We start from the raw sequence: 26,343 nt of genomic DNA on the forward strand, positions 1-26,343 counted from the left end.
TAAAAGTATTTGTCATAACTTGCCTCACTCTTATCTAGTGATGCCTCCAAATCTTCATCAGAATCCATTTATGTTAATTAACTGAAAAATATAAGATATAAAGATTTATAATATATATATATATCATATCAACATAATTTCAGCTTGAAAATTAGTAAAAAATAAAATACAATTACTTTAATCAAAATAAATTTGTTGGGACTATGTTTTTAATGTATTTTTTAATACATTTATGTTTTAGCATATTTTTCTGATTGCACATAAAGTTATTGAAGAGTTCAGTGAGGATCGCTTGTAGTTATGTGGAATTGTACTATGATATGTCTCATATTACATTGTTATCCAACATTCAATCCTGTTTTAAAACTTGAAACAACTTTAAATTTTGTCACTGCTTTTGCATTTCCTTTGTATGTATCTTTGTACCTAAAGATAAATTTATCTGACTTAACTTTTTCTGAAAAAGGTATAGATTTAAGTTCCAATTTTTCAATAACATTTCTCTAATGAACTGGATAAATTGGAGGCATGAAAATTTTGAAGTGCCAGAAAAAAAGGCAGCAAATAAAATCTTCTTCAATATTATAATTCTACCATGATCTACATGAATCCAAATCATTTTATGAAGGTGAGAGCTGTCAATACATTTAAGACAACATAACTTTAAAGATGTTGATTAGAAAATGTAAGTACTATAGAAACCAGGCTTATATAAAGATGTATTGTGAAAAAATCAAATAAAGTACTGCAGCTAATTTATAATATTTGTGAGAACAGTTTTGTTTTGTGAATTATCAGTCAATTCTTCCCCTAAAATGCAGATTGGTAATGTATGTAACAGTGTACAATATCACAAAGTTGATATGTATATGATGTATGCAAGGACACAACTTCTTCAGCTTCAACCTCAATAATACACAGGCAAACAATCGGTACAACCTCAAGGTAAACCGCTCCAAACTCAATTGCAGAAAATACGACTTCAACAACAGAGTGATCAACGCCTGGAATGCTCTACCTGAGTCCATTGTTACATCCTCTAACCCTCACAGTTTCAACCTTAAACTGTCTATCATAGACCTCACTCCATTCCTAAGAGGTCCGTAAAGGGGGCATGCATAAGCACACCAGCGTGCCTACCGTCCCTGTCCTACTGTCCCCATTTATTTATATTAATTTCTTTCATTCATATTCATGTTTATATTTATACCTGCTGTCTTGTACATGTTTGACAAACTAATAAATACAAATACAAATTTAGTACTGACAAAATATTTATTTGCTTTGAGTACCAAATGTAAGTACCAAATTTAAAAAAAAGAACAGAATTATCTGTGGTTGAAAATGCCTCTCTCTAAATCACCTAATGACAGGCTAGAGAATGAGTTTTCACTGCAGCTCTGAGATTCCTATGACAAGCTTTTACAGAAGAAATCTAATAATTGCATTCTTTAAACGGAAAGCATTTATGTTGTTAACCAAGTTGTATATAATAATCTTAGACATTATACATAAAGTTGATCAAAATCCAGACGACCAATGTACATCAGAAGTCTGTATATCAAACGAAGCATCCAGAATAGACTGAATATGAAAGATTTTATCTACAAAAATCATTGAAAGTATTACACAGAAAGCCTTATAGAAATCTGAAGATTCTGTTAATAGAGTTCTGCAGAAAGAGATCTGAATATAAGTCAGCTCCCCGCACACAGAATCTAAAATTTAGCAGGTTATGAAGTAAGATGTGTGGATTCCATTTTCAGAATTCTCCAGCCATCCATGCTGCATCTGTTGCATTTGGTTTCACTGGTTCATCTTTGATCTAGCCCAGTGGTCAGCAACCTTAAACACTCAAAGAGCCATTTGGACCCATTTCCCACAGAAAAGAAAACACAGAGAGCCACAAAACCCTTCCCCTGACTATTTCCTGAGCGGCCACAGAACTAGCATATGTAGTTGAATTAAACATTCCGTTTTCTTCTGAAACTTTTCTTTTCTTGGATTTATCCATGGTTGGCCTACCAGGGGTTGAAAAGCTCAATAAATTACGTCTCAGCAGGTGTCACACATTGGTGGTTGTGACGCCTATTTTGAGTGACAGGGAGCCGCAGCAGAGGAATGAAAGAGCCACATGTGGGTTGCTGACCCCTGATCTAGCCCCTGTACGTTTGTTGCTGTTGCTGCTGTTATATGTGTGTCTCTCTTCTGGATGTCTGTGATCTGTTTCTTAATTTTTATTGTTCCTTACTCTGAAAGTGTATGCTAAGTCATTTGAAGTTGGTTGACCTCTAAAATAATGAATAAACCAACCAACCAATAACATATAGAAGGGTCTCTTCAAGAAAGACTCTTTTGTTCTTCTCTCAAGGTAGCCAGTCTAACTCATGTTATAAGAGGATTCGCCATTGCTGCCTCCATCCAAGTTAATCTACTTCAACTGGATCATCAGCTCAATTGGGCATTGTTTATTTGTATCCAATTCATGTTAAAGATGCAAGGAATTACAAATTGGTTCTTCAATATTTAAGACCCCTTTCCCTTATGTTTCTGCCACAATGTTAAAATCAGCTAGCAGGACACATTTGTATGTCCCACCTGTGGCAGTTCAATTATTAAGCCCTTCCCCAGGAGATCTATACCTATATCTATATGATACCAGGATCAATGTTGATTACATTGATGCCAATTTCAATCTAACTAATTAAAAAAATGGGAGGAAGGAGGTTGTCACTAAAGTAAGTTATAGTTGTTTTGATTGAGTTCTGCCTTGAAAGCTATAATACAAAATATATAACTATATAATATATAAACAGAAAATCTTCAATTTGGGCTTTTTGCTAATATACTGTACAACCACTATCAATAGTCTATGCAGTTGAGTACTTTATTCTGCTTCATAGGAAAAGGAAATCCTTTTCCAAACATTTTTCTCGAGTTTGAAATATCCCAGACATAACGCATGGTGTGGTCAGAAGCAAATTGGATTAAAAATATACCCAGATTAGAAATAGTGAACAATAAAAACATGGGAAAAGTTAAATGTTTATAGGACAAGGTATAAAATGTACAAAATTAATGATTGTTAGGAATTATAATGTAAATAAGAGAAAAAGGGACAAGAAGAAAAAGAACAGCATAAAGGGAAATGGGGAAAGGTGTAAATATTAGAAGATGGCCGTTACGAAAGTTGTAAAAAGGGATCTTATGCTATGTGTTTTGTTATATTGTGTTGCGTTATAAATAAAAAAAATTAAATAAAAATATACCCAGGAGATTAAATAAATATTATGAATTGTATATAGTCTTAAGCAAGGATTGCAGTAAACCATTGTATACTTTCGGTATTAAAACTGTTTTTGGGGAAAAGGGCTGCAAAGCTCTTCTCAAAATATTTATCAAAACTGTGCCATTACTTAAAAATCACTCCTTTTTCACGGCGAACTTGTTTTATTTTTTGTTTACCTTGTCTGGCCCCAATTTATTATCTTTCTGGATTTTGTCAAAACTCTTAATGTGTACTAGAAACAGTATTTCCCCACATGCACAGCCTTCTGTCAAAATAACTGTACGCAAGGGTGAAAAGACATGAAAAGTTACAGTTTCCCCTCAAAAACAGGGACGATTTCTTTTCTGCGGCACTGTATCCCAATAGCCAGCATTGCTAGCTGTCTGCCTCTTGCCGAACTTACACGAAACTAAAATTGAGTCGGTTTCTAGTTTTTTTCTCCTCACGACACCTTGGCCCACATTAAAAAAAAAGAAAAAAAGTGGGGGGAGGGAAGGAACCGCTTCCCAACCTCCCCTTCTCAGGTAGCTCCCACCCGCTTTGATGTTGAGCATGCGCACGAACTCTCCTCCGCCTGAAGGGGGCGATGCCGACGCAGCCCAGAACAAATCAGATTTTTTTTTTTCCCCGACTCGGACCTCGTGCCTCGCCGGCTCTAGAACCAGGGAAACCCGCGCGAGCATGCGTACAGAACCCGGCGTAGCTGACGCGCCAATGCGCGTGCGTTTATAACCGAGCTAACGTTAGAGGCACCTGCGCAATTCAAAAAGCATCGCGAGGGCTCTCGTTTGCAAGGCCGGCTGGCTTTGTTTGCAAACAAACTCCAGCCTGAGGGTACGAAGTGCCAAGTTCCCTAACCGCCCGCGGTCTTCGCTCCCTTTCTAGTTCTTCGCGAAGCTGCGGTTCGGTAGCTTCAAGGCCCCCAAATTTCGGGACTCGAAAACTACCTGCCGCCTTGACCAAGCCATCCTCTGCGAAGAAGCTGCTGGGACTTCAGGGTGTCCCTGGGGCCCCCGTAACGGCTGGCTTCAGGCTGGCGTTGGAAGTCGGCTGCCCGGCGAGTAGTTTTGCGCTGCGCTGCCTGCGGGAGACGAGCCTGAGCTCTTCCCTGCTCCTTCGCTCTCCCAATTGTTCAGTGTACTTGTAAAGCCTTAGGACAACTGCCCCCCTCATGGCTTGACCCCGTCGCTCTCGTCTCCCCATCCCGTCGGCTGCTTGGCCCATGAGGCCAAATCAATGAGGTGGTAGAAGGCCCTCTTGGTTGCTGGGCCTGGTTTGTAGAAGTGTTTCCTCTCCTCCATTGGCTGCTTTAAGATGGCGGACCAGCTCCCGAAATTCTGGAGGTTAACAGAATAACAGAGTTGGAAGGGACCTTGGAGGTCTTCTAGTCCAACCTCCTCTCCCTGCTCAAGCAGGAAACCCTATACCAAGTTTTAACTGGCCAAGTTTGGGGGAAAAAAAACTGCTTTAAAACAAAAAGGGCTGCTTCATTCAAAGGAATTTTAAAGCACCCTTGCTGCTTTACTGCTTTTCTCTCAGTTGTGCACCTTTCCAACTACGCCAACCGTGAAAAAAAGACCTTGCGGATGCTAAGCAGCAATGGTGAGAAAAGGCTTTATCCCCTTGGCCTTTGCTTCAAAAGCTGAGCCTGGTTCCCTGTTTCAAGACGAGACTTGGGTTTCTCAAAACAAAGCTGCCTGAAACCACGTCTAATATGGTCCTTCAGGGCGATCCTATAAGACTTAAAGAGATTGGCACCATGTTAACTCTGTGGTTCTCTCATTTGCTGCAGTGCTGCCCATTTTCTCTGCTGGCTCCTGCTCTTGTCCGTTCCAGCATTGAGCATGGTAAAGAAGAATACTATCCCTGATGGGTAAGTATCTCATAAATACTGCCTAGCCCTAGAGAGATAAAAGGGGGGACGCCCCTGACAGCCCCACTTGGTTCTCTCTTGCCTCAACAGCATCTTTGTAATCTGCAAGACAAGGTGAGTATGATAACAGGAGCATGCAGGTTACCATCCTCCAGGTAAGTATTTTAACCCACATTTTATAATGCTCCATCAGCCTTCAGTATCTCCTATTTCTCCTCTATCTTCAACCTTGGACTTGGAATAAATTAACTCTATAATTACAGTTATGTCAATGGCATGGCATAGAAGGTTGATACCAAGATTACTTCAGTAAAATAACATGATACCATGGAAGAGTTCGGGTTTATTACATGTGGTTCAGTTTACTTTTGGATTAAACAAGAACGCTTTCTGTAATTTCATAGAACTTGGACATATGATTTAATTTTTTTGCAGGATTTTTGTCCCAGTGGCAATTACCCTATATTTTATTAATGTCTGATAGTGTTAACTTAGCCTTCAAAGATATTGCATTATTTCTGTTCTAAAAAGGTGATTCTAAAAAGATTTTGAGCAGTTTATAATTTTAAAAGAACACATGATATTTAAAAAGTGGTCTGTAAAACCACCTAAATAAAAACCAAAACATTGCCATGGGTTTCACAAACACTATAGCCTAGGCCTGGGAACAGATCCAAGTTTTCAGAGATTTGCAGAATTTTTGAAGAATAGGAGCTAGATGTATCATTGTGGGGATTCTACTCCAGTGGGCAGGAACTGTGACATAGAAGGCCTCGTTCCTTGTCCCACAAGTTGGCAACATCTAATTTAAGAGAGACAGATTACACCCAGTCTGCCTGATTGCATTGAATTGGCAGGAACAGAGAAAGGCACTCCCATCAAATAACCAGACACTATTCCATGAACGGTTTTATAAATGATAACCAGTACTTTGAATTGCACCTGGAAGCCAACTGGTAACCAATGAAGTTTGTGAAGCAGTGATGACCTGGGTAGAATGCAAGAAGGCTATTACTTGCCTGTGCCACTGCATTTTGAACAAGATAAAGTTTCTGAATGGTCTTCAAGGACAGTTCCATGTAGCTTGCTTTGCAGTAGTGATCATGACATGAGTAACTTTCTGAAGAACCTCGTAGTTAAGGCAAGGAGGGTGCAGCTGGTGCATAAGGTGAACCTATACAATGATCCTCCTGGTCATAGCTGTCACGGGCTTTTTCAGTAGTTTGCAAGTTCAGGAGCGCCCCCCCCCCCTTGCATGCTAGTCTAAAATGCAACCTAAGACCAAAGATGAAAATGTCCCAAACGTAGGGGGCCTAAATAGCCCCAGCCATTCGGTGAGATCAGGATCGAGTCTCAATCTGTTCCTTCCTATCCAGATCCAAACAGTCTCCAGAGTGGTTAGTATAGTGACAACTTCATACATGCAGTCCAGATTGAAGCTAGGAAGGACTGCTATGGAAGGATGTAAACATTGCAACACAGTTCTTACAACTCACACAGCTACTGGGCAAGAGGATACCGTGATTGACAGATCAAGAAGCACAAGGATGGCGACACTGTCTTCATTCAGCTCTGCTAAACATCATCAACAAGTGCAACCAATACTGTCTTAATATTTTCCCCTAACCTGAAATCTGATTAGTGTGGGTCCAGTTAATCTCCTTCCTCCAGACTTTCTACAACTGCTTCTGATCACCTTCTCAACAACCTTCATCACAAAGGGAAGGTTGGAAACTGGATGGTAACTGTCCACAATGTAAAGTCCAGCAATGGCCCCCTGAGAAGGGATATACCCACTGCCTCCTTCAACACTGGAGAGATCATCACCTTCATTAGAGACTAATACCATTGCATGGCCACGACCACATGTTACATCCCATCTTAACTCAGGAAGAACCGAGATCAAAAAAACAGGTTACTGAATTCACAATCTGGAGAACTTTGTCAGGAGTCACAAAATTAGGGCATATCACATATCTCTCATTTGGTCATTCGCAGAGCAGAGCTTCAGAGCACCCTCAACAACTTGTGGGTAATAGTCACCCTTCCCTGAAATCTCCGTTGATGCAAAGCTAAAATCACAATGGATATATTAACCAAAGGGAATACCCCCTTCTGGGCCCAGGTCTTGATAATACAAATCAGGTTGGTCCCCTCACCCACAATAAGATTATGGACGAAGGCAGATTTATTAATTTATTAAGTAACTTGTTCAAAAATAATAGCTATGATGGTTACTATTCTACATTGAGCTATACAAAGCTTGGAAATCATTCCTGTTTGATTGTTGTGGTAGCATTTAAAGAGTTAAATTCAGTTGTCTTATTTATTAAACTCACGCTTAGCTGTTCTCTATATTTCTAGTAGATATGTGCAAATAGCACTTGAGTAAAAATACACATGAGTACATAAGATTTTGATGCTCTTAATTATATATATATATTTATTTGGTCTTTGAATTGGGTAAATCAGACATTAGTATGCTTTGAATTTTTCATGGTGGAACAAAGAAAAATATTACTTAATTTATTGAAGTTTGTTCTGAGGTTATTATATACTTGATTTTTTGCACATTTATATTCATAAATGTGATACAGTGTTTATAGTAATTTAATTTACAGTATTATCTTCATCCCATGCCTGTTAAAATTATTTGTACTTTGGCTTAATAAATAAAAGTGAAAGAAAGTTGTAACTGTAATTAAAATATCTCTTTACAGTGGATATATTATTTGTAAGTATATACACTTTTGTCTTTTATTGCAAGGAACTTTCTCTTATTTTTATATGAGAAATAAAATGAAATGTATAATTAATGTAATATAATTGTCATATATTTGAGAGCCTGTTTGATGTAGTGGTTAAGGTTCTGGCCTAGACACCAGGAGTCTGTGAGTTCTATTCCCACCTTAAGTATGAAAGCTAGCTGGGTGACTTTAGGCAATCACTCTCAGCTCAACCTACCTCACAAGACTGTTGTGGGGATAATAGGAGGATGAAGACATATTATCTATGCTGCCTTGAGTTACTTATTAAATAATAAATATGGGATAAAAATCTTAAAAAGAGTACTTAATAAATTATCTTTAGCTTTTATTCATAAATATCTGAAGCTAACAAACATTTCAGTTTCAATTTCTATATTGTTAATGAAGCCATCATTTCCATAATAGTTGAAATATATGCTTTTATATAATTGTTTTTGTAATAATACTGAAAAGTTTTATTATTTTCTTAGATTTTAGGATCTCTTGTAAAAGGATTATTTTGTCAAAAGCCAATCTTGTAAAACGTTTCTATAAATGCACAGGAATTTGCTTGAATAAGTACTTAAGTCAGTTTCTTTTTAAATGTTTTTTTGCAATCAATTCTGAAATATCCTGTGAAAATAAAAATTTAATGATTTCAAATATCTGGCATTGTTTTATAACATATATGAGTTGTTTATGTTAATGATCTGGTATCATTATATGAGATGCTAATTGTTTTATGAACCACCATTGTTTTGTTGTCATTTTATAGAACAACCACATATATAATCAAATACATACACGTTTTGTCAGACCACCCTTCAGTCCTGGAATTTAAATAGCTTCAAGGCTTTGCTTTATTTGTATTTCTGACTAGAGTGTCCAATAAAAATTTTCAACTGCTCTATTGTTTCTTTATTTCACCAATCAGCTATAGTTAATCAGTTATGAACACCTGGGGTAAATGTTTATAAGCACATGTGAAAAACAGTCATTTTAAATAATAGCTTTTTGTCAGATAATAGGTTGGGTGAATCTTTTCACCATGGTTATAACAGGAAAGTATCAAAGCAAAATTGTGAATCCTTTTTATTTTTTAAGAAATAGACAATTTCGCATTCTTTTTTTCAGATACTGCTGACAAAACACGTTCTCGGTGATTTTTCTGAAAAATAGCAAACTAGTTTTAGAATATAACAGCAGAGCTGATCTCATCAGATAAAAATTTAAGACCTAGATGCCCTCTGGGTCTGCAGAGCCTAATTCTTGACTCCTAACATGGTCAATCGGTTGGTATTTTTTGCTGCCATCAAAAAGGAAGGACCTCATTTAGCAACTTTCTCCCACCTCTTATGAGAGAAACCTCTTATGAGAGAAACAAAACCTTTGTTTCTTTCCGGCAATTTAAAAGAGAAAAATGAGGGGAAAATAAATTATATAGTACCATAGTACCTGGTTCCATAGCTATGAAGTTAATTAGCAGAAACTGCTCATTTGCTCCCCCTTTCTGAGAGAATGGCACAGAATTTTTTAAAAGAATTAAATATTAATTAAAAGTATTTTTTAAAACATTGGACACATACAAAATAGTAGTCGAAGAGGTAACATTTTTAAAAATATAGACTGCATTTTAAATGGACTTCCAACAGGAAAACAAAAAATATGGGACAAGCAACAAGATGATACTGGTTGTTCCAATTTAGAGACAATTTTGATGTAAAATGGTTCCATGTTGTATGATGAATTTCTTTTAATATTAGATATCGGAGAAGTTTAAATAGCAATGTACCTTTTTTTAAAAAAAGTAATCTACAATTTCTAGTTAAACATCTTCCTTATTCCTTAGATACAAATGTTTTTGGTTTGCTTTCCTGGATTTTCCAGATTTATTTAGTTTACAACCTGGAATCGGGCATAGAACACATTTTTTTACCTAACATCAATACCCAACTTCTGCTTTTCTATTACAAATACAAAAACTTCTATCCTTTTAGCAAGGGCTGGGACTATGCCTTTTGCAGTTTGATCATGTTTGAGAGCGTCTGTCACCTTGTTTAGAGTTGATAGTTTGGAGAGTTATGAAAGCAGATTGGCTTCAGAACAGCATTTGAACAAAGTGGCTTTTGTGTCCTTATATCTAGTATATTTCTTGCACTAACGTCTTCTCCAAACTGAAATTATCTACATTAAGATGTATGTTTCCTACCTTGCAAAAAAAAAGGATATATGCAGTTGCTGCTTATAGTCAGGAATGCATCTAGTCCCCTGTCCTATAAGCTGTTCATGACCAACTGGGCAGTATTATTTGAGTCATTTTTCAGAATGAGGAAGTGGCATATAAATGTAATAAATGATATATTTCTGATAATGGTTAGAAGATAAAAATCTAGCCAAAGAACCCAGATTAGCCTTGATTCCGATAAATGCTATTGAAAACTAGCAATAACAAGAAATAACCGAGTTTATAAACACAACAAAGAGATGAGGGGCACTGCACAGGAAAAACTTAAAATAGTTTGATATCTTGAAAGCTACAATCTCCAAGCTGTTAACTATTTTTACCATAGACAATTTACTTCTTCATGCTGCTCTGTAGTTAGAATTTAGAAAATGATTTTTTTTATTCCATATTAAATACTTTTACATATTCTACTTTGGATCAATGGTAGAGTGATGAAAAACAAATTAGTTCATTAAATTTAATAACATTAAATTTAATAAACAGTACCATGTCATTTCCTTGTACATCTTTAACTTTATATCTTACTATTTATTTGTGGTGTTTGTGTTTTGATTGAATGATAAAATAATTGCAAAGCTTAAGCAGCTATAAGTGAATAATGTACTCCATTTTTATAAATATTCTCATCCAAAAATAAAAATGTATAATATGATTAAAAACTAAAGAATACATTGAATTTTAATCATATCAAGGATTTGATATATATTGTTGGTGTTCAGCAATCTAAATGAACTGTTACTTCAGCTACTCAGTAACATTGGCTCACCAAAATATTAAGTTCTTATGAGATTATTATAGTAATTTTGTAAGGGAAGGAGTGACAGAATCTGGGAGCGGAGTTAAAAGGGGGGTCAGCCTAGAACAGGGCTGTTAAACTCCTGGCCCCCAGGCTAGATGCGTCACATAGTTTAGCAAAGGGGAGAAAAGTCCTGATACGTCACATGACGCCGCCGTGACAATGTGAGTTTGACATCCCTGGCTTAGAATCTCTACATAGTCACTAGCAAGCTAAGTCCAAATGCCTTGAATTCAGTTGACCCTTATCTTAGTCCTAGCAAGTTCTAACCCTTAGTTGAGAAAATTCTTGTTCATAGGTGTAACACTAGTAATAAATTAATTTAATTGGCCTTTCTCGTGTAGACCTGATCTTCATGCCTGACAATTATGATGGATCTATTACTAAATATTTTCCTTACAAAACTACTTTAACTGGTATAGAATAATAGGAAATAATTGGCACTGAGTAGAAGTGCAGTCTTTCTGCAATTCACTCTAAGGTTATATGAGGCCGAGAACCATTAGACTTGCACAAAGAACAGGGTCCAAATATGTCTAAGTTCCTGAAAATGATAAGGGAAAATTCCTGCATCTTACTATGTTAAAAGTTTCCAGGTTTTTCAATTTTTATGTTCTATTTTCCAGTACTCAATTAGATTTCAATTTAAAATCAAAACAATTATCAATGGATACTGGATTTTTTTTTAATGCTGCCCATTATTATTTAACAAAGAACTGTAACTGATAGATTTGCTTTCCTTTTTTGTAAATAGCTATCCATTGGAGTTATTACAATGAATTTATGATGAGTCTGCCTTGAAAATAATACAGAAATTTCAGTTACGGTACTCCAAAATATGGCTATTGTTATCTTAAAATCATGTAATGATTCAATACATCAATGTCTCATTATTTCTGGTCTATTTTGAAACCCAGTTAAACATTCTGATTAAAGATTTGGAATCAAGTTAGCAACTGAATCATCTCCTTCCATATGTGTCTAATAAAACAACCAAGTTCACTAAGAGCTTTAATGCCGCTATTCAGTGGGCCTCTTTTCTTTTTCCTTCTGTGCAGCATGTTCTGTTGGCGGTGCCTCCAATTTAATTTTTTGACAGTGCCTCTCGGGCTCTAGTATAACCAGACTAAATTTGTGTTAGATCCCAGAGCCAAAAAGGTGAATTAAAATTGTTTTACTCCCTCTCTCTCTAAAGTTACATCGGTACATCTTTGATGGCATCCCATGCAGAGGAATGACTTCTGCAGATAGATAAGCTTACTTCTGATGCCAAACTTTAAAAAGTAAACTTTTAAGTACCATAATCTTTCAGTTTAAAATCCGTATAAAATTATTGTTGTTTAAAGAGAATTCCATCATTGCTGTATTTTATCAACTGTTTCTTAATTGCCACCTCCATCTCTATCAAAGTTATTTTATCATTTAACATTTCTCTAACTTCTGATACGTTTGGTAGCTTTCTCTCTTGTAAATACTTTTTAATATTTTCTTCTATAATATTTTCTTGACTGTATAACGTTTGGAAGTAATTTTAGATAATATTTTTCTTCTCTTCTACCTTGTAATATAGATTTCCATGTTCGTCCTGTAGGTGCTGTATCAACTTTTTAGCTTTTTCCTTCTTTAATTTATGAGCCAGCCATCTTCCCGGTTTGTTTGCTGTTTCGAAATAATTTTGCTTTAACATTTTTATATTCCGTATCATTGCATCTTGTTGTGTTAGATTAATTTTGTGTTTTGTTAAATCTCTTTCTTCTTTAATTTTATCGTTCTGTGGTTCTTTCTGCAGGCCGGCTTCCAGTGTTTTAAGTTTCTCCTGTAGTAGTGTTTGTTGTTTCCTTTTCTCTTTATTTCTCCTCACCCCATAGGCTATTGATACTCCTTGCATGTATGCCTTGGTGGTGTCCCATAAATTCTGTAGTGTTGTATGTTCTTTCCTATTCTCTTTGAAAAAGAGAGTCAATTCCTTTTCCGTTGTTTGTGCATACAGTTTTTCTTTTAGAATTCTTTGGTTTAGTGTCCACCTTACTTTTTTCCTCTGACCTTTCCATTTTACCATTAATAGGTTATGATCTGCCCAGGTATTTGATAAAATCTCTATACCGTCTAAATTATTAATTGGTTCTGGATTCATCCATGCCGTATCGAATCATGACCATGAACTATGGGGGTGGGAGAAAAAAGTATATTGTTTTTTCCCTGGATTTAGCTGTCTCCAGGCATCTCTTAAATTAAGTTCTTGCACCATATCAAAAAACGTATTCGGTAATTTTCGTCTTGTCTGATTATTTTTCTTTGTGCTCCTATAATCACTTTTGTTATCTACCACCACATTAAAATTGCCTATTATGCAAATATTTTCATAATTAAGTTCCATTATTTTCCTAAGTAATTTGTTGTAAAAAAAAAAATTCTGTTTTGTAAATAAATTGCTTGTGTCCTGGCTCCTCTCTCCTGTCATTCTATTTCCCTCTGTTCTCTCCTGTCTTGTTCCATAATTTTTTCCTCTTATGTCTATTCCTCTTGACTTTTGTCTTCTACTTTCTCTCTGCTATCCAGTTCGTCCTCCCTACTTATATAATGATCGTAAAATTCTTGTGCTTTCTCTAAGGAATCTATGTGGAATTTCTTTTCCTGCCAAGATATTAGCATCCCCTTGGGGATGAGCCATCTAAACATGACTTTATATTTTAGCAATTGGGTAGAGAGAAGTTGGTAGTTTCGTCATCCCTTATTCTTCTCAGTATCTGTTTTAATGTTATAATGTCTTTTCCTTTATAAACCAGGGGTTCTTCTCTTGTTTTACTGTAGACTTTGTCTCTAGTTTTCTTTCTCACCAACCGTATTTGTACCTCTCTAGGGAGTTTGTGTCTACGTGCATAATTCATGTGTATCCTATAGACTTCGTCTATCTCGTTTTCCATTTATTGTTTATTTTTTGGGAGGAGTTTCGCTAGGAGTTCTGCCATTAATTTTGGAAGTTCTTCCTCCTTACTTTCTGTTATATATATTGATTTTTTTTCATCTCTAAATTTATTACAGCCTCTTCTAGATCTCTATTCCCTGCCATCATTCTGCTTTCTGTTATATCTAGTTTTTTTTCCCACCTGTTCCATTGTAGCTTTTACTGTTCTGTTCTTCTGTTCGTTTTTTGTTATTGTTTCCTGCATTGTGCCAATTTTATTATCTAGCCTGTGTATCTCTCCTTTCAACTCTCCCATATCGTTTTTGATACCTTCATGATTTTTTGTCATTACCTTCTGCATTTTCATCGTTGTCTCTTGTATTGCCATCAAAGTTGATTGCATACTCTGCAAGTTCACAGTGCAGCCAGATTTTTCGCCTCCCAACATGCTTTCCACTGAACGTGGTCCTGAGGGGGAGGCTATAGTCACGGTTGTTTTCCCCCCCTCCCCCTATTTTTGTAACTGTGGTGACCATATTCATCATCTTGATATTTTTTTAAAAAAAAATCCACAGTACCATATATCCACCCCTATTTTCCTCTTCCCTTCTTTTTAGAATCTTAACTAAATTAAGATTCTAATTAACTAAATTAACTAAATCCAATTTCCTTCACTCATAGATATTATAATACCTCCAGTAACACTATATAACAATCTATCTGGCAATCTATCTAGTTCTACCTCCTCAATATTAGTAGCATTCAATATTTCACTGGACACCACAATATCTCTAAGATTTCTCTATGATGGCTACTTTACATTCAAATTTATTTAACTTAATATAGTTTCTTAGTTAATTCATTAACAGAATGATAATTATTAAATAAATTCCTTCTTACTCTAAAGTCAGTTAAGGATAATTACATTTAAGAATATCTTTCTAAAATATATTTATATATAACTACTATATACCTCTATTCCTTAAAATACTATACTATCTTTAATGTACTTTAGCGCTTATAATTCAATCAAAATTATATCAACACTTTTACATGAGCATCAACCAGCAGATAGAATATATATATATTCATTCTATCTGCTGGTTGATGCAATATCAAGCCTCTGTTCGTTGAAAAGAGTTTTTTTTTTTAAGGGCTTGAGTTCTTTCCTACTTTGACTCTTTAAAGGGGAGAACTCTTCTATCTCTTCTAAAAGGTTCTTCTGTGTCTCTTATTTCAAATAAATACTATAAACCCGCTATGTCCAGGTTTATGATGTCTTTGGATTTTTCTTTCTCTTTAAAGCTTAAGTCCAATGTATGGAGTTTTTTTTTCCTCCCCAAGATGTCGTCTCAATTCAGAAAGGCACAGTCATCCTAGTTCTGTCCAGCAATCTCCCTCTTTTAATATGCACGATGTTCTCTTTTTTGAAACACCGTTGTCAAAATCAGTTTAATTAAAGCCCCAATCCACACATTCACTCACAGCTTTCACGCGTTACTTTCCTTTTAATATTTTGACAGCTCGTAGCCTCCGCTCCCACTGCCAATTTTCCTGTTTATTCACCTTCCAGGAGACTCGGTTCACTGCTAATATATCGCTATTATTTCAGTCCTTGAGAGTTTTTCCTTTCTGTCTTTTATACTCTCTTCTTACCGATTTCTTCTGTGCCAGATCGGAGGGTTCCTTTTGTTTAATGGGAGCTCGCACCACTCCCCACTTAAAACGCTGAGAATACCCCTCTACTCCATCGATCTCTCCAGGATCTGATTCGCCCATGGGGGCCTCAAAAACACAGAAAATTAGGTGAAAACAAGTGGAGCCCTGCTCATTTGCCCACTACAGTGTAACGTCACCACTGGAAGTCCTCAGACTAATATAACTTCTTGCACTTTTAAATTTTATAAATGTTTTATGTAATATAGTTTAGACTTATCAGAAGATAATCTTTTTGAGAAAAGAAGTTAAGCATAATATATTAAATAATTTCTGCAAATCATTCTGTATTTCCTCAAGTTTTATTTAAAGAAAGAAATGTAGAATACGCATATACGTTTCTTAGCATTTATTTAAAATCAGGAGCACCTACATTCTGTTGAATTCAGTGCTAACAAATGCTATACTAGATTCCACTCTTGGAACATGTTTCATTTCATTGCCTTTGTCTCCATAAAGAACATAAGAAATGTAAAATCTGTAAATGTAAATACCACATTCTGGGTTGTGTTATTGTTGTAAATTAATTTTATGTATGTGTAGGCTGAGACCACACTTTTCTGAGGAACACTCTTCATGAAATATATGGGCCAGATGTAGAAGTTGATGAGACCAGGCACAAATCCCTTGTCTTGAATTTCATTTAAATTGAATGTAATTGTTCCCCATATATTTAATCTTTTTCCTGATTTGTCCCATTAAAAAATTGAAGTTGACAGAATTCTGCACTGCTGCCTGACTTCTGCGACCACTCATGGCCAGACGCCCTGTGGCTTGTTGCACAGCCCATGCAAGCTGTCTCTGAGCTGTAAAGCTGTCTCCAAATTGTTTTGCAGACTTCTGGAGGATTTTTTTTTTTGAGGAAATAGTTTTTTAAAAAACATTCTGCCAAGATTTGGGAGGGCTGCTTGTAGGCTCTGGGTCTCAGATTGTGTATCTCTGTTGTATATCAAGCAAAACATTAAGGACAAATCTTATAGTACTCTAAATGGGGCTGAAGTCGGTGGAGTTCACAAGTGGTTGGATCATGTATTAAGATTTCATTAGATCCAGTGTATTTTCTATTTACAAAGATACCATACACCTATGCTTCCAAAGGCTGATACACGAACCTCACTAGTTTATAGCATAGTCAAACTAACATGTTTCCCCGAAAATACGATCTACCCCGAAAAAAAGCCCTAGCCCAATTTTCATGCATGCACCTAATATAAGCCATATCCCAAAAATAAGCCCTAGTTAAGCCCCATCCACCATCTGGTTGTACGAGATGGGATGAGGCGCATGTGTTGTGGCCCGCCAGCGGCCTGCGCGGATCATGGCTGATCCCGACGAGGCTGGTGTGGTATCACCAGCAGCCGGCGCTCGCATCGGACAGCGAGGAGGCTGAAGAGGATATGGTGCCAGAGACAGAGAACCTCCAGAGGCTCCTTCAAGTGGAGGGAGCGAAGTGGACGAGCCTCTTCTCAATGCTCGAGCACGCAGGGCTGCCAAAAGGCAGGAGTGGCTACTCAGGAGGAGGAGGTCTCGAGAGTAAGGCTTGAGGATAATTGGCCACTCCCTTAGCCTATTTAAGTCACACGCCGTTAGTAAGTTTCTTGCTGGAAACAACTTGTAATTATCATCAGAGCATTTTTGGAAAAGTCTTAACGTATCTTGTTTTCTGGTCTGGTTGCCAACCTTTGCCGGACTTTGGTTTATTCTTGCTACTTAATAAATTTGATAAGGACCGTTCGTGTGTGTCAATATCCTCGGGAATCCGGAGCTGGGGGAGAACAACGTGTAAAAATCAAGCTGGGGTGGGGAGGGTGGAGCTGGCCCATGGGCCCTGCACCTGCTTACCTTAAGACCACAGCAGCCAGGCTTCCCATATTCTGACACCTGTTGCACTGCTGCCTGACTTCTGCAACCACTCATGGCCAGACGCCCTGTGGCTTGTTGCACAGCTCATGCAAGCTGTCTCTGAGCTGTAAAGCTGTCTCCAAACTGTTTTGCAGACTTCTGCAGGATTTTTTTTTTTTTTTTTTTTTTGAGGAAATAATGTTTTAAAAAGCTACCATCAGCTATCCTTTTCCTTTTGGCTAAACTCTGCTAAGTTCACTCCAACCATTTCCACTTGACTGCACTTTCTCTCACTATTGCTTCCCTTCTGAGAAGGCAGAAAAGAATGTCAAGTATACCTATGGTATGCTGCCATTTGCGGCAGGAGGTTGCATGGCACACACAATGACACATGTCGGGGCGTGGGAGGCCTGGCTGTGGTGGTCCTAAGGGAGGCCTAAAAGAAAATAAGACTGGGTCTTATTTTCGGGAAAACATGGTACTTTTGCTTGAGAGAAAAAACCATGTCTAGTTGGGGTGGGAATGTTTGTTTCTTTTGCATTACTGTCATTTCCTGAAAACTTAACAAAGACCTTAATATGTTACAGAAGTTGAGAATTGTTATTTGGAATGAAATTCCTTTTGCCCAGCATAATAGCAGTGACAGATCATGGAGGAGGAGGAGGAGGATTAATTAAACATTTTTGCATACTTGCAAAGAGAATGAAAAAAAATGTGTATATAAGGCCCCGAAAGCTTGGCGACATTAGACTAAGAAAAGCATGTAGATGATTTTTTTTTAATTACCAATTTTAGCAGAAACTAATTTTGATTGAAGACTTAAGAGGTGAATGAACCCAGCTTCCAGTTCAGTATAGCTTCTATAAATTCAGACCCCCAAATTCTCTATTCATTAGTTATTATTTCAGTAATGTGAATTGTTTTATCAGGGCAATACTGTTTTCTATAAAGCATTGCAGTCATAATTTTTTCAACATTTGTATATTTAAAGGTGTCTTTTCTTTTTATTAGCTGGAGGAATGTATCACCAGTTGGACAACCTATACCAGGAACTCGATTCATTGCTTTTAAAGTACCCTTAAAAAGGGTATGTATAAAACTATTTCTATGAAGTTATATTAACTACAAAAGAAAATAAAGTGAGATTCATTTTATATAATCAATATTTGACTATAAGTAAAATCTCTGCAATAATACAGATTCAGTTCTAAAGAGGTGTTTCAGAGTACACTGGCCAAAAGTGTAGCACCCTTGTAGTTAAGTTTGAACTTCTGTACAGCTGACTATTAACCTTCCCTTCAGAGGATAAGAGCTTTTCATGTACTGTTAAATATCACCAATTATATACACAGTCCATCTGTCATCAGTGCTACCTGTACTATTCACTTTAATGAGGGAATCATATCTTCCCTCAGTTGTTTTTTCAAATCTAATAAGCTTAATACACACTGGCATTTAACAGCTAACCTTCAATTCCATAATTGCACATTTTTCTGTGATCAAATTCATTCAGAATATTGCACAAAATTTCCCCTAATTCACCCCCTCGTTCTTCCATTATTGTCTTTCACTGAAACAAAACATGCAACTGTCACCACGCTGTCATCAAACAATGGATTTCTACTTTCAAATACACCCACAGCAACCTTGGTGACATCAACTCATAGTTTTCACATACATTATAAACCCTTCCATTAATAATTAAACCTGTACTTTCATACACATATTCATCAACTTCACTTCAAGCACTTAAACATCAAGCTACTTTTATTTAGATGTTACTACATTCTTCCCCATTTTATTTTTACAAACATATATTGATTTTTCTTTTTTATTTCATTTACTTTGTTTATACATATACATATGCTTATACACATGCTGTACATTTACTCCTCTTATATTTTTATTCATGTGACTTAGCCTTTGTTTGCTCATTAAAGCTGATAAGGTTCACATATGAATTAATTTGAGAACATAGGTGGAACAGACATTTTTTTCCAATTTGGGTAGCACTGTTCCTAGTTCTATGGATGATGTTCCTCAAAAATGGAAGAAAGAGTATTTCTGTTTGCCATATATTTATTTATTAAATTTATATGCTACCCATCTTACTGCTGAAGCAACTCTGTATCTGATAAATAGTAATATTATCTAACAGTATACAGAGTTCTAAATTGTGAAATATACTTCATAAAGCTGGAAATGCAAAGATATTTACTTCACAATTACCTACTCCACCTAGACACTGCTTCTCTATTTCTCTGTAGAACAACAAGAAACTTCACTTATTCATGGTTAATTCAGAATCATGGCATTGGACGAATGCTTTCAGAGACTATGCATTTGTTCAGTCTGGGGATATAAAATATGAAATATTTATTATTGTTATCCCTATACAGTGTCACCCTGTAGTAAAACAACACATACAACTAGAGTAAAAAGAAAAACAACTTCAGTCCTTAAAGGATTACTAGCTGTACTATTTATTTTTAAATCAATTATTTATTTGCTTAGAAACTACCTAATTGTTCTGAATGCTTGTGTTTTGTTTTTAGTTTGACTATTTTTTAAAAAATGTAATGAGTCAGATTTTTCTATATGCATAAGAATATCTTTCTATACTGTTCTTACTTTCTTTTTTTCTCCAACCTAGGCAATCAATAATCGACTTCCACTACCTCAAAAGTTTACACCAAAAGATCTCATTGCTGCAGTGAAAGCTTTCAATAAGGAGCTTGGTTTAATCATTGATTTAACATATACAACAAGATACTATAATACTAAGGTAATTGTAAATTAGTATTTGCTAGGGATAATAAAAACATTTTTTTTCAATACTAATTTAGAAATAGGTCGAGTTGTTATGGAATTTTCAGTCTTCAGCATGAGAAGAACTGTTCTATAATAAAGGCAACGTCTCGCCGGAAATGAACCTACCCACCTGGTCCGTTCATCAAGAGAAATTTAATAGGCATGAGAGAGAGAATAAGTATTCTTTATAGCAGGAGTCCATGGCCTGAGTCCGGTCTGCGGCCCATTGGGAACTGGGCCACATAAGCGACAGGTGAGCTCATGAAGGTCCATTTGCACAAGTGGCAGGCACATATGTGAAACTATCCCCTCCCCCCTCGCCATCATGCTGTCTACGCTACCAATCCACAGAGCCAGAAAGGTTAGGGATCACTGCTTTATAGCATCGTCGACTTTATGGAATGGTCTTTCCCAAGAAGTATGTGCAGCACCCACTCTGTTGCAGTTCTTTAGACCAGTTATTTTATTTCCAAATTACCTTCACTAAACCGGGCGTGGGCATGGCTGCGAGTTTGACAACCCTGTGATAACACTTTTAAAACCAATAAACTAACCATTCTGTTACATGCCACAATATAACAGTTTGGCTTTATTCACAGATGCTGTCACTACCAGAATTCCTATTAAATATTGCAATGTAGCGAGGAAGAAAAAATCGTAAAGATCTCCATCATAGAACTTACATTCAGTTCTGTATTTGGAGGTCAACTTGTACTAACACAAGTTGAGATTGCTGCAACATAAAAAATAGGATTGTTTACTTAATGACATTGTGCGCTTAATTTCTTTAAAAAATGAATATTAAAATAATGAAAAATATTTAGTAATCAATTACTATATTAACTATCATCTTTTCATTGCTAGGAATTGCCCAGAAATACGGAGTATAAGAAACTTTTTACTGTAGGCCTTGAAGTCCCAGATGATCCTACTATTCTACTGTTTAAAAAATGGGTCAGAAAATTTCTATGGGATAATGCAGACAATGGTAAATAACAGCCTTTATCATTTCATACTAGAGAGCAAGAACAATTGGAAGTTGTGTATTTCTTTAGATTCCAGCTATCATATAGGAATAATTACCTATATATATATATATACATATATATATATATATATACATAAACATATTATTCTAAATCAGAAACATCAAAAATAACCTTCTATATTCTACACAGAAGATTGAATGGGATGTCTTGCACCTACACTTGGTTATGAAACAGTGCTACTTTCTACATAATATACAGGTAGTCCTCAAATTATGACCTGATAATTACAGTTGTAAATCATAAAGTGAGTCATCACATGACCAACCTGATTTTATGGCTTTTGGGGGGGGGCAGTAGTCTTTAAGCAAACATGGCACCTTAAAGCTAACATTGTGGACATTAAGCAAACCCATTGTACTCTATGGGCCAGTTTTTACCAGTAACCAGGAGTAACAATCAGTTTCTGGCAAAACTGTCAAATGGCCATAAATGCGGGCAAGTTGCCAAATGCCCAAAATGTGATCACATGATTGCAAGTTGTAAGTAGCTTTTGGGGGATCCATTGTAACTTTGAATAGTCATTAAGTCAAGGGTTACCCAAACTGCATGCAGATCAACAAAGCTTTCACCTCTGGTGTCAACTTTAATACCATAAAATTCCCTCTCATAATCTAAGAAATGTTTAGCTCTATCAGTTTTGCCTCTCTTTTTTTTTAATTTATATGTCGCCCTTCCCCGGAGACTCAGGGCGGCTTACAATGCATTAAGCAATAGCCTTCATACTATTGTATATTTTATTCAAAGTCAGCTTATTGCCCCCACAAACCGAGTCCTCATTTTACCTACCTTAGAAAGGATGGAAGGCTGAGTCAACCTTGAGCCTGGTGAGAATTGAACTCACAATAATTGCAGGCAGCTGGCAGCTCTTCTTGATCACACTTAGTAGGAACCTTGCACGTGCAGCAGAGGTCATACAATCTGCTCCTGAATTCCCATTTTTTCCAGTTCTGAATCAAAGTTTCAGAGAAATGTAATTGCACAAATCCACTAAAGAGCAATATTCTATTATTTTAAAGCCTTCTTTGTATCATGCATTAACATTGCATTGTTTAATTTTCATTTTGCTTTTCCAATAGAGAAACTAATTGGAGTACACTGTACTAATGGAATCAATAGAACAGGTTACCTTATATGCAGGTAAGTGTCAAAGCAAACATTAAATAATTACGGTACTTTCACTCCAATGAAAGTTGGGTAATCCATAATTGTATTTATGTTTCTTTAGATATCTTATTGATGTTGAAGGTTGGGATCCAGAAACAGCAATCCAAGGTATTTGCATGCCTTTTTTAACAAAATCCCAGGTTATGCAATACTGTTTGGTTGAATGAGCTGTTGTAACTGAGATCCAAAAGATCACTTCCCAAAGTATCACATGTGAACTGAAGAGTTTTCTCCCCTGCTTTCGCTTTCAAGTTCATATCACAAAAATGAGATTCATGGAATTCCAGCAGGAAATTGGAAATGGAAATGCCCTCCCTTCCTATATGTACAAAAGCACTTCGCACATCTATAACAAAAGGAGAAATGTTTCATATAATTTCTTTAGGTAGTCCAGACCTAATATTGCTTGCAACATTTGTGGAAAGTTGCTTTTGTGGCATCGTTTCCCTGCAAAAATGCCCAGCAAATAAGCAATTCCCTTATTATGGGTAGCCCTCGACTTACAACAGTTCATTTAGCAACCATTCAAAGTTACAGTGGCACTGAAGAAAGTGATTTATAATGGTTTGGGCACTTCTCCATTGTAGTGGAGGCAGCATCCAGGAATGGGTTGTCCTCGTCTGTCAGCCAATAGGACTGAGTCTGTCAAAGCTGCAAGGACATACCTTCTGCCAACGGTCCCCAGCTTTTGACTCAGTCTTGGTCAATGACAGACATGATTTCTTTAGCTAACCTATTCTTGGATCACTTCTCCTTACAATTGACATTTTTATTCATCTTCTTCAATACACATTGAACTGTCAACTGGCTCCCAGCCGTGACTGGTGGAGCCAGGCTTTTCCAACATGAAGGGCTTTAGCCCGACCCCACTGAAGGCCACCTGGTGGCAAGCCAGACATTGAACATTCCTGGCAGGGCAGCAAGTAGCAGCATTGCTCAACGCCACTGACCCTTGGGCTGCTTTGGACGTCAGCGATCAGCGCTTCTCTCTCCAGTGCACAGCGGGCTTCCCGCTGACAACCAAGTCAGTGCCTGAAGCCTTCTGGATCATCGGATCGTGAGTTTTGCTGCCCAGCAGCAGCCCAGCCTTTGCCTTCAGGCTCACAGGCATCTGAGTCCCTGCCCGGGTCCTGGGCACACTCCTGAAGGAGCACCAGGCTTTTGCTGCACTTGCGAGCAGCAGGGCCCAATTTGGGTGAGTCTGCTGAGCCGCGAAATGGCCCAGGATGTTGCAGCTGCTGCCATTAGCACAGAGAACACGCTTGGCAGCAATAATCCAGCTGTCTTGGTCCCTGAACGTGTTCAGCAGGACCCTCTAGGCAGAGGCCCGCGGGCAAGAGAGTCATGGCAAAGATATTCCGGCACCGTGGAGCCTCCAAAAAAGCCTCTAAGGCTTCGGAATATGTCAAAATTAGGTCTCCCATGCTGGTCAGTACCTGACCTAGCCGCAATCCTGCAGCTAATGCGGTCAGGCAGCAGAAGGCTATTGATCGGGAGATCGAAAAACCTTAAAGAAGACTGACCGTCAGAGGAAATTGTCTCAAACGGTCCAGGATCAGGCAGCAGATTCGCAGCTGTTGGAGCTGCTAGAGGACTTTGACAGCCACCCTGCCTTGCGATGGTCGCCAGATGGTGCTAGCGTGCAACATTTAGCTGATCTGCCTGGCAATAGAGAGCCTTTGCCGAGCTTAGCTCCACAGGGTTCTCACTCAAGTTCTGCCTGGCAACAGCCTGTCAGGCAACAGGCTATTGGCGCCACCTTTACTCCTACAGCTGCAGGATTGCGGCTAGATCAGGCGCCGGCCAGCATGGGAGACCTAATTTTTGAGGGGAATACCTAATTTCAGAAGGGAATAGCAACTGACATACAGCAGAATCAAAGAGCTGCCTCTCTTCACTCTGATTACCCCTTGCCTCATTGCTTCCTCCCAGTGATTCATACCTCGGGAGTTTTGCAAGACACAAGATCATTACCCCCCGAGCCCTTCACACCGTTCATCAGTGTCTGAAGATGAGGCAGACCAGGATCTGGACTTAACGGATGATGAGGGCTTGCAGTCAGATCAGCCTGCATTTGCAGAACTGTTCAGACCAGCCTTATTTAAGTCCTTGCTTTTCAAGGCAAAAAATTCCACCAACATGGCATCCACCCCACCATCCTTGGATCCTGTTCCAGGTCCCTCTGATTCTTCAGGCTCCTCGTTTTCTGAGCCCACTAGTGAGGCGGAAGTGGTACCAACTGCACGCATATTTTTAGATGTTGTGCAAAGGTAGTGGGCCGCACCTGCAGCAGGGCCTAACCCTGGTTCACTGGATAAAAGATTGTACAACATCGGGCCTGAACTCTGAAAGGTGCTTATGGTGCCTAGGGTGGACACCCCAGTAGCTGCATTGACTGCGCAGGCCATGATTCCAGAGGACCCAGAAGAAGCTCTCTGACCTGAGGACAGGAGGGCAGAGCAATCTTTGAGGAAGACGTACCAGGCGGCTGCCTGGGCCGTGAAGGGCTCCACAGTGGTCTCATTCTTTAATATAAAATCTCTCCTCTGGCTAAAACAGCTGCAGGATCGGGTCCCGATGGGTGATACCAGGAACCATCAGGACTTGAACAAGTTGCAGGCAGCTCTAGAGTTTTCCGCAGATGCGACGCTGAATGCCACGAGGTTTGCGTCAAAGGCCATCGCCTCAAATGTGAATTCCAGGCGGCTCCTGTGGCTCCGCTAATGGCAGGCAGATACCAAACACAAGTGGAGACTGGCCTCCACACCATTCTCTCGGGAGCAATTATTTGGAGCCTCCCTGGACCCTGTTCTGGTGGAATCACGTGATAAACGTAAGATCCTCCCATCTCTCTCCAGCGGACGGAGGCCCAACCATCAACCTACTTCCAACGCCAGTCCTTTAGGGGTTCAGACAGTGGGTTCGGGCCACCACACTCGCCATTTCCCTTCTACCAGAGGCAGGACCAGCAACAAGAAACGGCGGGTAGTTTTAAATAGTTTCCACCTAGATGGCCCTTTCAAAGGGGAGGAAGCCATTCTTTCAAGTGCCAGAAGTAGCTGCACCACCAACCTTCCCATTGGTGGATGCCTGGCACATTTTGCCAGGAAATGGGAATACATAACATCTGATGCATGGATCTTGGAGGCTGTCTGCTTGGGCCTCTCCTTAGAGTTCCTCTCCACACCCCCGAGGTTTTTCATTCGCTGCCCTGTTTCAGGGCTCAAGGCGAAGCGGGTCTTCATGGAAACTGCTATTCAACATCTGCTGGATATCCAAGAGATTCAGCCGGTTCCAGAGGACCAGCAGAGGTTGGGATTTTATTCCATCCTCTTTGTAATTCTGAAAGCCTCAAGATGTGGGGGGGAAGTTTATAGGGCAATTCTAGACCTAAAACTATTAAACCACCTTATCATCTACAAGCGGTTCAAAATGCAGTCTCTTTGGGCCATTTTGGATGGCGTTAGGGAGGGTGACTTCCTTCTAGTGACCTCACCGAAGCTTATCTTCATGTCCCCATTATTATTAGTTCAATTTATATGCCACCTTTCTCCGAAGACTCATTGTACCGGGACATAGGCAATACCTTAGGTTTTCTTATGCAGGACGCATTATCAATATGCAGCATTGCCATTTGGCCTATCATCAGCGCTCAGGGCGTTCACGAAAGTATTGGCTGCCCTGGCAGCATGCCTCCGGGCTCTCCCCATGCACGTCCAGTCCTATCTGCACGATATCCTGATCCAGTTCGCCTCGGTTCCCCAGGCGTGTGAGGATCTCAGACGCACCATCCAGGTGCTTCAGGATGACGGGTTATCAATAAATACCAACGAGCCATTTCACACCAACCTACAGCCTCCATGGTTCACCGTTGCCCTACATGCGACCTCACTAAGGTACTGCAGG

The 26,343-nt window shown here is 38.3% G+C and overlaps 2 protein-coding genes across 2 annotated transcripts in view; one reads left to right on the forward strand and one right to left on the reverse strand.

Moving 5' to 3' along the window:
- Positions 1-3,865, reverse strand: part of CC2D2B (coiled-coil and C2 domain containing 2B) — a 65,060-nt gene extending 61,195 nt beyond the window's left edge. The window contains 2 exon segments of the mRNA XM_034430459.3: positions 24-81; positions 3,466-3,865. Coding sequence (XP_034286350.3) covers positions 24-68 — 45 coding nt within the window. The 5' untranslated portion in view covers positions 69-81; positions 3,466-3,865.
- LOC117673204 (uncharacterized) overlaps positions 3,866-26,343 on the forward strand; it is a 36,965-nt gene continuing 14,487 nt past the window's right edge. Inside the window, exons 1-7 of the mRNA XM_034430458.3 lie at positions 3,866-4,123; positions 5,082-5,162; positions 18,425-18,500; positions 20,067-20,198; positions 21,089-21,212; positions 22,350-22,410; positions 22,499-22,545. Coding sequence (XP_034286349.2) covers positions 5,134-5,162; positions 18,425-18,500; positions 20,067-20,198; positions 21,089-21,212; positions 22,350-22,410; positions 22,499-22,545 — 469 coding nt within the window. The 5' untranslated portion in view covers positions 3,866-4,123; positions 5,082-5,133. The remainder of the gene's footprint in view (positions 4,124-5,081; positions 5,163-18,424; positions 18,501-20,066; positions 20,199-21,088; positions 21,213-22,349; positions 22,411-22,498; positions 22,546-26,343) is intronic.

The sequence above is a fragment of the Pantherophis guttatus genome, chromosome 6 (genome assembly GCF_059756535.1).
Source record: "Pantherophis guttatus breed Tessera chromosome 6, ASM5975653v1, whole genome shotgun sequence".
NCBI lineage: Eukaryota > Metazoa > Chordata > Lepidosauria > Squamata > Colubridae > Pantherophis > Pantherophis guttatus.